This window comes from Nelumbo nucifera, chromosome 3, assembly GCF_055504915.1.
Source record: "Nelumbo nucifera cultivar China Antique chromosome 3, China Antique-T2T, whole genome shotgun sequence".
Taxonomy (NCBI): domain Eukaryota; kingdom Viridiplantae; phylum Streptophyta; class Magnoliopsida; order Proteales; family Nelumbonaceae; genus Nelumbo; species Nelumbo nucifera.
In genome coordinates, this window is record NC_142651.1 from 24,577,646 (window position 1) to 24,589,475 (window position 11,830).

Here is an 11,830-nt window from a genome sequence, read left to right on the forward strand (position 1 = left end):
AAATAGCAGCAATAATATAAACGTGGAATCAAAAGCACTAGAAATTTTAGATGTAAAACAGATCACTATTCTCCCTTAATTAGTTTATCTTTCTGGAAAACATTCTCATTAGACTCTGATAATCCCATAACTGCCACGCTCACTTACAACTAGTAAACTATGGTCTTGTAGAAATTAAAAGAGCAAACGTAAGACATACTGCAGAAGTAGCAACATAATTAAGCTATATATATATATATATATATATATACCATTAGATATTCACCCCAAAAGAAAGACCAAGCAGACATGAAAATGGAGGGTGGTACGTAAGAGTCCCCTATATATATGTACTGAATCTAGCAACTAGGGATGGGGGTACCACAGGTGTTGGCGACCTTCTTAGCATTAGGTGTGTTGATGAGCTTCTGGAGGTTAGGGTCCTTGAGATACTTGCAGAGGCATGGCCTCTGTTCCTTTAACTTGTTGCAACACATCTGGGAGGGAGAAGACGACGATGTTATTGCGCTTGCGCATGCGGCTAGCTCTATTGGCTTGCAGGTAACCGCCATGGAGATGTGCGCTTCGTTTACAAGCAGCACAAGAACAGCACACAGTGCAATGTAAGCCAGCTTCATTTTCAGTTGCACAGCAATGATCGGAACAGAAACGAAGACAGAAGGGAGACAACAACTATGTGCAGTCGGAGGAGATGATGAAGAGAGAAGACTAGGACGATGCGTGGTAACATATGGGTGGGCTTGCACTCCAATTTATAGATGAGGACCGGTAAGTAATTAAGAAGAAACCATGAACATAGGGAGGAATGTGCATGGAAATTACACTTTTTCATTTTTTTTTTTTTAACTTTACCATGAATAGAAGCATGGCTCATGATTCAATGAAGCAAATAAATAACATCAAATTGGTGCGCTTAATCATGGGAATGCCTCGCGTGTGTCATATATATATATATATATATGCAGGGACACCGGAGATATGATTCACTAACCCGTGTTACTAGAAATTAATTGCTCATGAGAATGAGCATGAATATAATCCAATACATGTAAAGTGTATATATACATGACCCTCTGCTTCATCAATCCTAACTCATTCTGAGGAGAGATGGGCCGGGTTGTCTGAATTATTGAAATTGGATCTTTTGAGTTGGTTTCACTGAGCTTCACCCATAGAATTCTAGGCCCATATGTATAGGTGAAAAGGAATTGTCTCCAAAACATTTTTGCTTGCAGTCTCCAAAATTAAATCTGAATGGAATACACCACCTTCCTCTTATCTCAATTTTCTCTCATGCATATAAATTGGGGACCACCTCCCAACAATAACCATCTCCTACCTCCATTCTCTTTCATCTAATTAAGGTGAGGTGAGGACTACATTTTACTTCTCACAAATATCTTATTTTACATCTCATCACAATTCACAAATACAAAAATTCTGAATCAAAAGTAATAAACACTCTGCCTATTTGCACTCTCATTCGTTTACACCAATATTGCAATATAGTGGGACTTTGGGGTAGAAGAAAATTAAATCAATATGAACCATTAGTCTATACTCAACCTAGAAATCAAAATAAGTTAAAGGAGCATTCTTTCTGTATTGGTGGAATGCGAGGTGTTGACAAACAAAAGTATGAGAGACTCATTATGTGTGGTAAATGATCTCGCTTTTGATTTTTCGTTATGCATGAAAGTGTAGGTGGGTCCTCCATTGTCCTCCTTTCTTATGCCTTTCGGCGAAATGAAGTGATGCGATGCAACTCTATCTCTCATGCCATGTGGGGTAAATGATCCATCTCTTCTCTCTTTAAAATTTCTGACATCATGCCATCATTATATATATATATATATATATATATATAATTTTTGGTTTCAGCCCATTAAGCTATTCATTTCACCTTGCTAAAGTGTTGATTGAATTCATTTATTTGAATTATGAGGGAGTAGTACTACTACTCCACGCACTTTCTTCCTTCCTAACTTTTTTCGAAAGTTGGACAGTTTCTTTCTGCTTCAGTGAATCGATTATTACAGGATATCTTAATATGAGATTATTAGATGAGTGAAATCAGCCTTATCCCTTGAAAGAGGATAAATTAGTTAAATTTCCCTTTAGCTCAGTTTGGAAGGAGTACAAATACAAATATATACAGTGCAAATACATATAAAATAATACAAAATACAAGATTTTGCACTTTACAAATTTGCATTTGTACTCCTTCCAAACTGAGTCTTTGTGTTTTCTGAAAAATGCTTTTAACCTAGCTCCTTTGTACATATGTATTTTGATGTATTCAAATTCTTCCTTTGACGTTGTGGAGAAATTATATAACCAAACCCCTTCAATTAGTTTAACATTCCTTTTGGTATTAAACTTTGATAACCTAACCCAAAATGATGATATCATGCTTTTAAATATTTTAAATTTCTTCCTTTACCTATAAAACAAGGTTCAAAATATTGCAATGTATAGTTGTGTATCATGCAATATATATCAATTTTTGAACCTATGGGTACTTGAAATAATAAGGATTTGAGGTTTTTTAAAAGTTTAAAGTCATTCCAATGATCATGTTGCATATATATAATATTATTAAAAGTGTGAATGATAGTGTGGAACTTTTATTTCACCAAAATACCCTAATTTTTAAATTTCTTCACTCTTTAATTGTAGGAAAAAAAATATAATTTGAACAACCACTTTTCTTCTCATTCAATTTCCTTTCATTAAGTCTTATATTTAAGACATTAATGCCCATTAACATTCATTGAGTCTCATTCCTCATATTTTCTTTCATTTATATCTTATGTTTAAAGTATTAACTCCATATTCTTTCATTGAATCCTATATTAATTAACCATATTAAAAAACAAAAAAAAATTGTAGAAAACATTTGGGCACCTTTCTAATATCGTATATTCATTATATTAATAAAAAATAAGTATCACAACAAAGAATAATTTTTATAAACGTAGAAATATAAAAAATATAAAAATTTTGAAAAAATATTATTTACTATCATCATCAAAAACTGCCACGTACAAAGCATGTGCACACTAATTAATATTAGTAAAGTTCTCAAAATAGAATAAATAAAATTAAAAATCAAAATTTGGCACCTTAGAATGTGTGATACATAAATTTTGCAAATCAAGAATATTGATATTTTGAACCTTACAATAAATATAGCACGAAATAGAATGAAATAAACAGGAGTCACATAGCTAACCTCACATGGTTGGAATCTATCTATCTGTCTATATATATATATATATATATTAAAACAAAGCGGTCAACAAATTTTCTCCTTTTTTTGAATTTTTTGTTTTTTATTCCATGTTATTTTTGAAACAACCAATGAGATGCACATTCCCAATAACCTAAATAATCTCTTCTCCTAAAATTTATCCTAAACTACCTCCCCCACTTTCTCTAGAATTATCTCTACTTGCTATTTATCTTCTAAATTATCTCTAATTCCTATTTATCTCGACAATTATCTCTAATTTAGTAGAGAGTTTCTCTCCTAAATTATCTCTAATTCCTATTTATCCCCTCCCCTATTTGTTATCTATATCTATATAAAGAAAGTTTGGATAAAAAATTTAAGAATTATTTAAGTATACTAACAAAATTATATAAGAACTTTAAATTATTTATTAAAAACAAAAATAATTTTATATTTTTACAAAGTATATCACGAAATTATGTACTAACAGTTTAAATTATGTTTTTCCGGATTATCAATTTATATTTTTTTAAATATTTAATAATATGTAATAGCTTTAAATAAATAAAATTCAAATAACTAAAAATTTAAATATTTTATATATTATTTAAATATTTAAATAACTAAGTATTTATCATAACTAGATTTTAAATAGTTAAATAATTTAATGTATTACAAAATTAAAAACGAGATTATGTAAATAGTATAAATTATGATTTTATGGATAATTAAATTCAATAAATAATTAATATTTCAAAATTTAAATATTTTACATATTATTTAAGTATTTAAATAACTAAATATTTTAAAATAGAAAAATATTTAACATAACTAGATTTTAAATAGTTAAAACAAAGAAATTATGTAATAAGTTTTAAAAAAATTCTGAAAAGTAGAAAAATAATTATAACATAATAATGAAATTAATAATAATTTAATATTTTTATATAATATTGTAAATAACTAATTTCACTTATATCAAATAATAATAGGAGAAAATAACTTTCAAAAAATTAGTATTTATTAATAATAATTTTAAACTCTTAATCTGTATTTATTATATAATTATATATACTAAAATTAATATTTATGGTATTTCAGTAATTTTTTATTGTTTTTTGTGATAAATGTATTTTCATTGATTATGTATAAATTTATTTTGTTTTGTTATTTAACAGAAAACTTTCAATAATTATTGAAGATTAAACTACTATTATTGAAATTTTTAAATTTAATATATTGTACTTATTGTATTTATTGTATTTTTGTTATAACTTATTGATTAATATTTATTAGAGATTAAATTATTATTTAACATTATACTATTTACTGACTAAGTTGATATATTTTTAGTACTTATTATATTTTTTTAATTGTCATTGTGTTTTCAATAATTGTGTATTTTTGCTATAAATTTTCAATAATTATTGGAGATTAAACTATTGTTGTTTATCATAGATGAGACTATTAATTTAGCTGAAAATATGAGTGTTCATTAGTTGGTTCGGTTCGATCGTAGGCTATTTAGCCAATCAAATTGACCTGGTCGGGTTGGGGATTTGGTCAGTTGAAACCGACTAAACTTTTGTGAAAACCGACCCACTCAAGTTGTATTAGTTTGGGTCGATTTTTTAGTTTGGTTAGTCGGTTCAAAAGATTTAAACTTAAAAATTTAATTTAATTTTAAAACTTACAATGCAATTATTAAAAAATAAATTTAAAAATTAGATTTACGATATAAAACATTTTAGAATAAGAAATATGAGAAATTTCCCACTTTTCCATATTAGAAACTATGTTTAAAATATAAAATATTAATATACATCCATCGTTAGGCCGTTTGATTTTGGTCGGTTTACAAATGGCCAAAGTGAAACTGATCTAACTTGGTCGAATTAGGAAAATTTTGAACCAAAGCTGACTTAAAATACTAGAAAACCGACCAACTTGGGTTGAGTTGATCGGGTTGGTTGGTTTCATCAGCTTGATGAACAAACCTAACTGAAATTAATTATTGTTATTTTTGTATTATAAAAAAATTATTAAAAGTAGTATATAAAATATGAATAATTATTAATTATTTAAAAAGTTGAAAATATAAAACAACTGTATACTCTTATGAGTTCACATCTATGCCCCACAAGGGGGTGCCCAACAACGTCCCATAGCATATCCTCGTCGTTTATTGGGAACATCTCCCAATGATGACATCATCAGTTCTGGTATTATCATCGGGAGATGTTCCCAATACACGGTGGAGATGTGTTGTGAGACGTTGTGGGGTGCAGATGTGAACTCTACTCTTAATTGTTTCTATTAGGGTCATTTATTAGAACACACCTTATAGTTTTACTATTTACTTAAACCTACTTTATAGTTTTCATTTTACTAAAACATCTCAAATATAGCCAATAGAGCGATTGCCTGTGTCTTATTAAGGATTGTTTGTTTTGCCATTAGGCCCATGATTTTTTATTCCAAAAATATCCTTAACACTTTTTTTGTACATAAAACAAAATTGACCAAATATAACCAATAGAGTGGTTGCCCATGTCTTAATAAGGGCAAAAATGGTATTTTAACTTTTATTTTCTTTTGACTAAATTTTTTTAAATGAGCATTAAGGTCAATACTTTTATTTTCCATTGCAAATTATAAGTGGTGTTTTAGTAAAATGCTAAGTATATGGTAGATTTCAGTAAATCCATGAAACTATAAGAGTATTTTAGTAAATGACCATTTCTATTATTTAGCTTTTGCTTAATAAATCCCGTGCATTACATGGGTCCCCTCTAGTGATAATATAAAGTTTAAATAATTAGATCAGCAGGATTCAAATGCTACTTGGTCTCAGGACCGATTATAGCCTTCAAAGCAGTTTCCCCTTTTTTTGACAAGGGGACATATCCCTAATGGTTAGTAAAAGAAGCGCATATTTAGCAGGAAAAAAAAACCCTATATTTTGGGTTTTTATCTTACCACCTAATTATTAAAAAATAAGGAATGTACCCAAGTCATTGATCAGATTATAAATGGCTGTACTAGTAAAGCGTACTCCAATTACTACAATCAAGCTTAATTAAGTTCTTATATGTGTTCCTGTCGAATTTGCATCATGATCTGATCCCCTAAATAGCTTAGTTTTATTTATTTATTTGATTCCCTACCGCACAAATTAGAAGTTTCATTGAATCTTAAAATAAAAAAAAAAGAGAGAGAAGAGAAGAGAAGATCATTTGATTTCATTGATTAACTGTGGCTAAAGGAAGGGCCCTGCAGGTAGAATTACCGGCTTACTGCTTAAATTGATGATGAGTTGTAGGTAAAGATTGCAAACTAAATGGAAGCAAAACCCTATAATTCGTATGTGACAGGCAGCAAATGTATGTGAGTGGAAGACAAAACAAATCCTCGGAATCTCTAAAGAGAAAGATAAAGATTCATATCCTCTCCCAAATGAGGCAGCACAGTCAAAAGAAAAAAAGCATGAGTTTGGTTTATGATACCCTAAAATTGATCAGTCAAAAAATAAAAAAAATAAGAATGATTTGGCTCAATGATCCAAACAATAGAGAAAAGCCAAACAAATGAAAAGTACGCTGGCTAGGAGAAACCTATAGTTGGACTTATCATCCTACCATCCTACTGTCTGATAAATCGTACTTTGACCAAGGAAGATAGGTGGTTAACAGCATCTGGCCGTATGAATCAACTGCAGGTTAAAAAACCAACGGACCGTTGTTCCGTTGGTGTGTTAGCTGGTTTGTTCCAACAATCAATACTTTGGGGAAGAAGAGGTTAAGGGGAAGCTTGTGCATGGCATAGAATACGAAAAATGAAAAAAATTAGGGGTTTTTATAGTTCAGTTCACCCGGAGTTAGGATTTCTAGGGGTGGACTGAATCCCGTTTATGAATTGATGCCAAATTTATGAACAGCATGCGGTTTATAGGGGGGCTATTAGTAGATTAGGAGGGAGTTACAATTCAGATTTCTGAGATGGATTGCAATCCACTTATCCCAAAAAATTACAGCTTCAAAAATATGTAAACTAAGAGTATTGCCGCAATGGTGAACTACATGGGGCTATTGAATAAAAACACAAAAACATTTGTAGTGATGTATGAAATTAAGGCTCTGTTTTTTGGGCACTGGTGTGAATGTATTAAGGCTGCGTTTGGAAACAATGTAAATAAGTGTGAATGCAAATATCTAGAGTGTAAAACGGTTCACATAAATTATAAAATTTGGTTGGTTTTGCACTGACAAATTTACCTTCTTACAAAATTGGGTTAGCTGTAATGGATACAAACATGAATTCAAATAAAGCATATGCTTTTTTTTTATCAAAAGTTCACTTGAATGCAAATTTACTTCTTTTTTATTGATGTACTTTTACATCCTATTATCAATGTAAATATCCATTGGTCTGTCATTTGTCAATGCATAAATGTAATGTTGCCAAACACAGGCAAAAGTAATCCAGAGTGCAAATTTACCTTGAACCGGGATTTACACTCCATTTGCATTGTTTCCAAACGCAGCCTAAAGTGCAAATTCTAATTCACTTTTGTTGTAAGAAAAATTTATGCTGTTTCAAAGACTTACACTGGAAAAGCTTTGATCAATCACAACCACTCAATGAATTTTGATAATTACTACCTGATTCCAATTTTATGATATCCATTGATTGGTTATAAGTTTTTCAGTTATCATGTAGTCGAATCCTTTGCTGTACATATCACTGTCTTATTTGTTTGTGAGAGGTATGTAATTAATCCCCACTTTATATAAAAGCAAATGGAGGTATGAGGAGGCTTAATTAATTATTTCTTTGAGAGTGAAATAGGAAGTAACATGATTAGAGGGAGGTATTAAAAATTTTGCATCAGTTTTTGAGATATATACATAATTTATTCTTTTAGTGAATGTAAACGAAATAAATACAAATTTTGTAATACATAAAAGTGCAAATCATAATTACAAACAAATAAATACAAAAATGAACCAAGTGTAAAATTTGCATTTGATTCATATTTACACTGCAAACTAACATAGCCTAACGGGTGTAAGCAAAAATATCATTGCCTCCAATAGTTATGTTTCCATAAGGCAACTCAAGCTAAACTCAAAAACTCCCCTCATAATTTTTACAACAACTGTTACTCCTAATTGAACTAATAGGCTAATTCCATTATTGCAAGTTACATTTCACTCCCAATTGATCTGCTATGGAAGGGGGTTCCAGATAAAGCAATTCATTTAGCCTAGTTGGGTCTACAAATTTCTCTGCATGCTGAAATAGTCTTAAGATATTCGAGCTCAGTTCATTGAAATACTTGATTATTTGAGCTTGGCTTGTGAGCGTAGTATAAGAGCAGATGTGGTAATCGAGCCAAGCCGAATAATTGGTTATTCGAGCTCGGTTCGCTGAAATAGTCTTAGGCTCGAGTTAGAGACTTGAGCTCGAACTCGAGCTCGACTTAGTTCAAAGGTAGCAAGTTCGAGCTTGTCTCGGTTCAAAGCTCACAAGTTCAAGTTTGGCTCGGCTCGAGCTCGACTAAAAGTCAAGTTTTTTCTAAAAAATATAAATTATATATATATATATATATAAATATTTTTTTATTTTACATACAACAAAATAAGAATTATAAAATTTATTTACTATTATACATAAAAAAATATTATTATATATAATAAAAATTATTTATTATATATGTTTTTATATTTATATGTATATATATGTATGCGTGTATTTGTGTATGCGTATATATAATAAAAAATTATTTATTAATTATACTAGGCTCATGAGCCTCACGAGCCAAGTTTCATTGGGCTTGAGCTCGAATCAATTAACAAACGAGCCTATGTATCAAGCTCGAGCTTGGCTCAAAACTCGGTTTAAACCAAGCTCAAATGGCTCGTGAGAAGCTCAGCTCGTGGCCACCAATAAACTTAATTTGATGCGTCTACCAGTCTATATAGATCATAGTGTCCATATGGGAAGACTTTCATGCAGCAGCTTTTGGCAAAAGCAGAGGTCGGTTCCACCTAAACAGCCTATAAGCAATGTTTGATGAAAATCGCAGGAGCCCAGATGAATGTTTGAAAGCTATGACATAGCTTTCGGATGAAGGTTTCTCCAAAGCAGTTCGACCAACTAACGCTTCAGCCCTCCCAAACGGATCCTCGCCCTCAATTATGGACTTTTTTGAAGGCTCCTTAGAATGCCTAGCGTTCTTTGGAAAATTGTTGCTTCAAGAAACTAATCATGGAACTGCAGGTATATGAGAGACTTTGGTTGTTCCATCTGCACTTCTGGTCAGGAAATAGTGAAGCCTCTCTTCTTTACAATGTCCATCCATTTTGACTTATCCATTGAGGTTTTCAGGAGCATACACTTCTTGTGGCTGTTAGAAGTTTGTGAATGGAGGCAAACGTAATTACAAATGTCTTATGAGATGATTGCACAGAATGGAGTACTTGTCAAGCATTAATTGGGATATTTTCTTTTCCCTTTCTCTGTTATATATGATTAGTTGAGGGTGCTCTGCTTTGCAGGGACTGGATTGTAATTGTAATATTGCTATTTGCTATATTAAAAAAGACAATGATAAGAAATTTATATAAAGATTTAAAAGAGATCATCATGTGTTCGTTTTTTAAATATTGCTTCAGCAAAGCATTTCATATAAAAGAACACGATCATACAGTGATAGTTTCGAGTTCTACTTCATAGTTGCCCTTTGTTTTACATCGAAAACTCCTAGTTGACTCGGACGATAGGACCATTCGGCCCAGAAACCGTCCAGGCAACCAATTCCATTTTACCCCAAACCCAGTCCCTGGCAAAAAATCGTTGAATCAGTCAATGACCCGTTGACCCGAGTAATCGAATCATCGACCCGTTCAATGGTTTTTGGCCATATTTTATTTTTAAATTTTTGTTGTCAGAACGGGCCATCCGTTCGAACCGGACGATCATAGGAAGGGTGGACATTGCAATGGATTCCAAAATCTTGAAAGATAAATCCAAAGTGACCTTAAACACAAAAACAAAATAGTGGTAAATCCACTAAACTAGAAAATGCAAAGAAAAAAATAAAAAAATCAAGTCCACAGTTTCGCTTTAAGATGGAGCTAAACACATGCAATCAAAGAAAGAGACAAAACATATCATCTTGTAAGAAAATTAAAAAAAAAAACATTGCACAAGAAAACCCAAAGAAAAAACAAAAGGGAAGAAATAAAATGGTGGTAAACCCTAGAATGTTTTGGAGGATCTTGAAGAAGAAGACTAAACACGAAAAAAAAGCAGAAAATGAAAAAAAAATGAACATACCACACATGCTCAAATAAAGCCCACAGTAGAAGAAACATTTGAATAGTGAAAATCCAAAAGCATAAAAAACCATGAATTTCGAACCGTCGTCAACTCGGACAATCGAGCATTTCGGCCTGGGAACTGTCTAGGCATCCGGTTTCATTTTACCCCAATCCCGGTCCCTGGCCAAAAATCGTTGAATCAGTCAATGACCCATTGACCCAGGTGGTCGAACCGTTGAATCGTCGACCTGTTCAGTGGTTTTTAGCTGTTCTTTTAATTGGGAACCGTCCAAGCAACCGGTTCCGTTTTATCCCAATCCTGGTCCTTGGCCAAAAACCGTTGAACCGGTCAATGAACCATTGACTTGGGTAGTCGAACTGTTGATCTGATGACCCGTTCAATGGTTTTTGGCCTTTTTTTATTTTTTAATTTTTGTTGTCAGAACGGTCCGTCCGTTCGAACCAAACGGACGGACTGTCGTTATTTTATTTTATTTTTAATTGGGAACCATCCAGGCAACTGGTTCCATTTTACCCCAATCCCAGTCCCTAGCCAAAAATCGTTGAATTGATCAATGACCTATTGACCCGAGCGGTCGAACCGTCGACTCGTTGACCCGTTCAATGGTTTTTGGCCATTTTTTTATTTTTTTTTAATTTTTGTTGTCAAAACGGACCATTTGTTCAAATCGGATGGTCGAACCATCGACCTGAAAACTAATGGCCAAAACGGTTTTGTTTTCGGGTCGTATGAGTCACACGCTCGAATGACATAATATGTATGATATTGCTTAATAGACCTCACATACTCAACTTTTTGCCTATAATTTTTGTTGTCAAAATGGGTTGTCCGTTTGAACCAGACGATTGAACCGTCGACCCAAAAACTAGTGGACATAACAATTTTGTAATTTTTGCCTGTAATTTTTGTTATTAGAACAGGCCATACGTTCGAACAGGACAGTCGAACCATCGACTCAAAAATCAATGGCTAGAACGGTTCCATAATTTTTTGCCTATAATTTTTATTATCAGAACGAGCCATTTGTTGAAACAAAACGATCGAACCATTGATTTAAAACCAGTGGTAGGTAAGATATATAAAATTCCTTATGTTTGTTTTTTATAATTTAAGAATTTTCAATGAAGAATCTTTTATATATATATATATATATATATTAAATGGAAATCTACGGGGGTGATAAGAGAGGAAGAGAGCAATAGGACAAAAAAAAATTGAGAGAACAGGGTGGAAGAGTCGCACGTTGGA

At 31.9% G+C, this 11,830-nt stretch overlaps 1 protein-coding gene across 1 annotated transcript; it reads right to left on the minus strand.

Annotated features, from left to right (window-relative positions):
• On the minus strand, positions 1-737 carry LOC104593701 (non-specific lipid-transfer protein 2). The gene has a single exon (XM_010254038.3). The coding sequence runs from the start codon at positions 615-617 to the stop codon at positions 339-341; it is 279 nt and encodes a 92-aa protein (XP_010252340.1). The 5' UTR covers positions 618-737; the 3' UTR covers positions 1-338.
• Positions 738-11,830: the final 11,093 nt, after the last annotated feature.